Source organism: Lynx canadensis, chromosome D2 (genome assembly GCF_007474595.2).
Source record: "Lynx canadensis isolate LIC74 chromosome D2, mLynCan4.pri.v2, whole genome shotgun sequence".
NCBI classification, from domain to species: domain Eukaryota; kingdom Metazoa; phylum Chordata; class Mammalia; order Carnivora; family Felidae; genus Lynx; species Lynx canadensis.
Window position 1 is genome coordinate 78,502,645 of NC_044313.2, and position 2,845 is coordinate 78,505,489.

General features: G+C 59.2%; 1 protein-coding gene across 1 annotated transcript; it reads left to right on the plus strand.

Annotated features, from left to right (window-relative positions):
- Window positions 1–1,017: 1,017 nt before the first annotated feature.
- On the plus strand, window positions 1,018–2,543 carry CH25H (cholesterol 25-hydroxylase). The gene has a single exon (XM_030334447.1). It carries the CDS (start codon window positions 1,077–1,079, stop codon window positions 1,890–1,892), a length of 816 nt encoding a protein of 271 aa, XP_030190307.1. The 5' UTR covers window positions 1,018–1,076; the 3' UTR covers window positions 1,893–2,543.
- The last annotated feature ends 302 nt before the right edge of the window (window positions 2,544–2,845 follow it).

The window sequence follows — 2,845 nt, forward strand, 5'->3', positions numbered from 1 at the left end:
GCGGGGGTGGGGCCGGCCTCTGGGCGCCCGGGCCGGTCCGCGGAGCGCGGGTTGAGGTCGAGCGGCGGGTTGGAGGCGCGGAGGCCGCGGAGAGGACAGGGCAGGTGCGGCCTCATCTGCTGCCCGCACAGCCTCCCGCGGAGTCAGGTGCGCGCAAGAGTCGGCAACGCGGGTGGTTCGCTGCTTTCCCGCCTCCATCCCGCGGCGAGACCTAGCGGCTTTTTAGCCAGATCTGGGCACGCGTCCCCTGCGCTGTCGCCGCGCCTCCCCGTCCGGGTCGCAGGTCTGAGCCCCGCGCGCGCCGCGGAGAAACGACCCGCCGCCGGGAGTCCGCGCGCAGTGGGGTCGGGAGCTTGCGGCCAGCGTGGGGGAGAGCCCCTCTCTCGGAGACTCTGGGACCGGGGAGGTTCTGGTCCCGCCCGCAGGGCGCCCTGACTTCTTGCGCTGGTGGCCGCTGCGCGCGCCCGGGGACTCCGCGGTTCCCAGCGACAGGTTACTCTGCTGCTTCGCGGCGCGTTAGACCGACGGGAGGCGCGCGGACGGAAAGGACCCGACATACAGAAGCTACGTCGCTTTAAAACGTTTTTTTTTTTTTTAAAGATACAATGATACTTCGCCTCTTGATGAAAGCACGCAGACGCAATTCTATGTATGCATTCAAAAAATGCAGATAATTCTGCACTGATTGCAAAGGCGCTCTTTATCGTGGTGACGGAAATGGCCCTTATCTCGTCCGGGGGTCACGACGACATGGAGGAATTAAGTGGTATGGTGTGTAAATTGTTGGTCAGTTGAAAAAAAAAAAAATCGGCACATAAACGTGCACGCATGCGAAAAGTTACTCAGGAGCACTGCGCACGGCGCACGTAAGGGGGCCGAGCGGCGGGAGACGCGCATCCGGGCCGCTAAAGCGCGGCTCGGCGCAGCTCTTTCTGCGGAGGCCGCTCGGCGCGGCGGGGAGAGCGGGCGCGAGGGCGGGCGCGAGGGCGGCTGACGTCACCGGGGGCGGGGCCGCGGCCGCCGAGAAAAGGCGGCGGGCGGCGCGAGCCGTCGCAGCTGCCGGGCACGGCCTCGCCATGAGCGGCCGCAACGCGTCCGACGAGCTCCGCGTCCTGTGTAGCCCCGGCCCGCTGTTTCTGCAGCCGCTCTGGGACGGCCTGCGGGCCCGGGAGGCGCTCCTGCAGTCGCCCTTCTTCCCGGCCGTCTTCTCCATCGGCACCTACCTGGGCTGCTGCCTGCCGTTCGTGCTGCTGGACGCGCTGTGCCCCTGGGTGCCCGCGCTGCGGCGCTACAAGATCCACCCGGACTTCGCGCCGTCGGCGCGGCAGCTGCTGCCCTGCCTGGCGCAGACCCTCTGCCAGCACGCCGTGTTCGTGTTCCCCGTGACGCTGCTGGACTGGGCCCGCGGCCCGGCCCCCGTGCCCCCCGAAGCCCCCGAGCTGCCGCAGCTGGCGCGCCACGTCGGCTGCTGCCTGCTGCTGTTCGACGCCGAGTTCTTCGCGTGGCACGTGCTGCACCACCGGGTGCCCTGGCTGTACCGCACGTTCCACAAGGTGCACCACCAGAACGCGGCGTCGTTCGCGCTGGCCACGCAGTACATGAGCGTCTGGGAGCTGTTTTCCCTGGGCTTCTTCCACCTGCTCAACGTCACGCTGCTCGAGTGCCACCCGCTCACCGTGCTGGTTTTCCACGTGCTCAACATCTGGCTGTCGGTGGAGGACCACTCGGGCTACGACTTCCCGTGGTCCACGCACAGACTCGTGCCCTTCGGCTGCTACGGCGGCGTGGAGCACCACGACCTGCACCACTCGCAGTTCAACTGCAACTTCGCCCCCTACTTCACGCACTGGGACAAGCTGCTGGGGACCTTCCGGTCCCCGCACGCCAAGTGAGGCGCGCGCCCCCCGGCGGGCGCGGCGGGGCGGGCGCCCCTCGCACCCGGGACTGCTGGGCGCTCCGCACTCGAATCGGGACAGACACACCCGAGCCTTTGTGTTGTTCTGTTTTTGTAAGTAATTTATTACCTGATGGAGATTTGTGGGTAAAATCTGATGTATTTTCACAGCCTGACCAAGTAATTTATATCGTTTTTGCGTATTGAGGATTGTACTCGGAGTCTAATTCTAGCTCACTAAAGTAGCGTTGATTCCTGGATATGTATATACGATATGTGTATATCACTGGTGTATTTAAATCATCTCTAAAACGTTTGTTGGTAGGACAAGGACTTTCTTATTTTTCAAAGTGTCACAGAAATAGGCTAAAAGAACATATTTTTATGGAAAATGTGAACAGTGAAACATTCCTGCTGGACAGTGATCACAGTTATTGTACTTAAGCCCAATTTTTTCATATAACTGTATATTTATATTGAATGAAATGTTATTTGTACTTTAAAAGTGAAAAAAAAAAACCCAACCTAAATCAAACAAATACTGGATGATGTTTTTCTGGCATTTTGACTGATAAATACCAAAATTGGAAGAGGGGGGCTGGGACAGGAGGTGTCCTTCAGAGTCTGCATCAGCCATAGAACGAGAGGAATCTGGTGGGGGGTATTTTGGGGGGATTGTAGGAGAGACAGTGGGGAGAAGGGGTCAGTTAGTCTGTTTTGCTCTAGTGACTTCACAGCGCGGGGGGGGCACTATTGTTCTGGATGTTTTTCAGTTTTTCAGCTGATTTCTACGTAACAAGCAAATCAAAGAATTACCTTCTAAAGTTTTAGAGAGATTAACACTGTTTGACCATTTGATTATTTGGAGGAGAGTGGTGCTGGGCGGGTGTGCCTTGCTTTGCAAAACTAGTGAGTGAGGTGTGTGCATTAGAAGGGTGCAAAGATACAGAA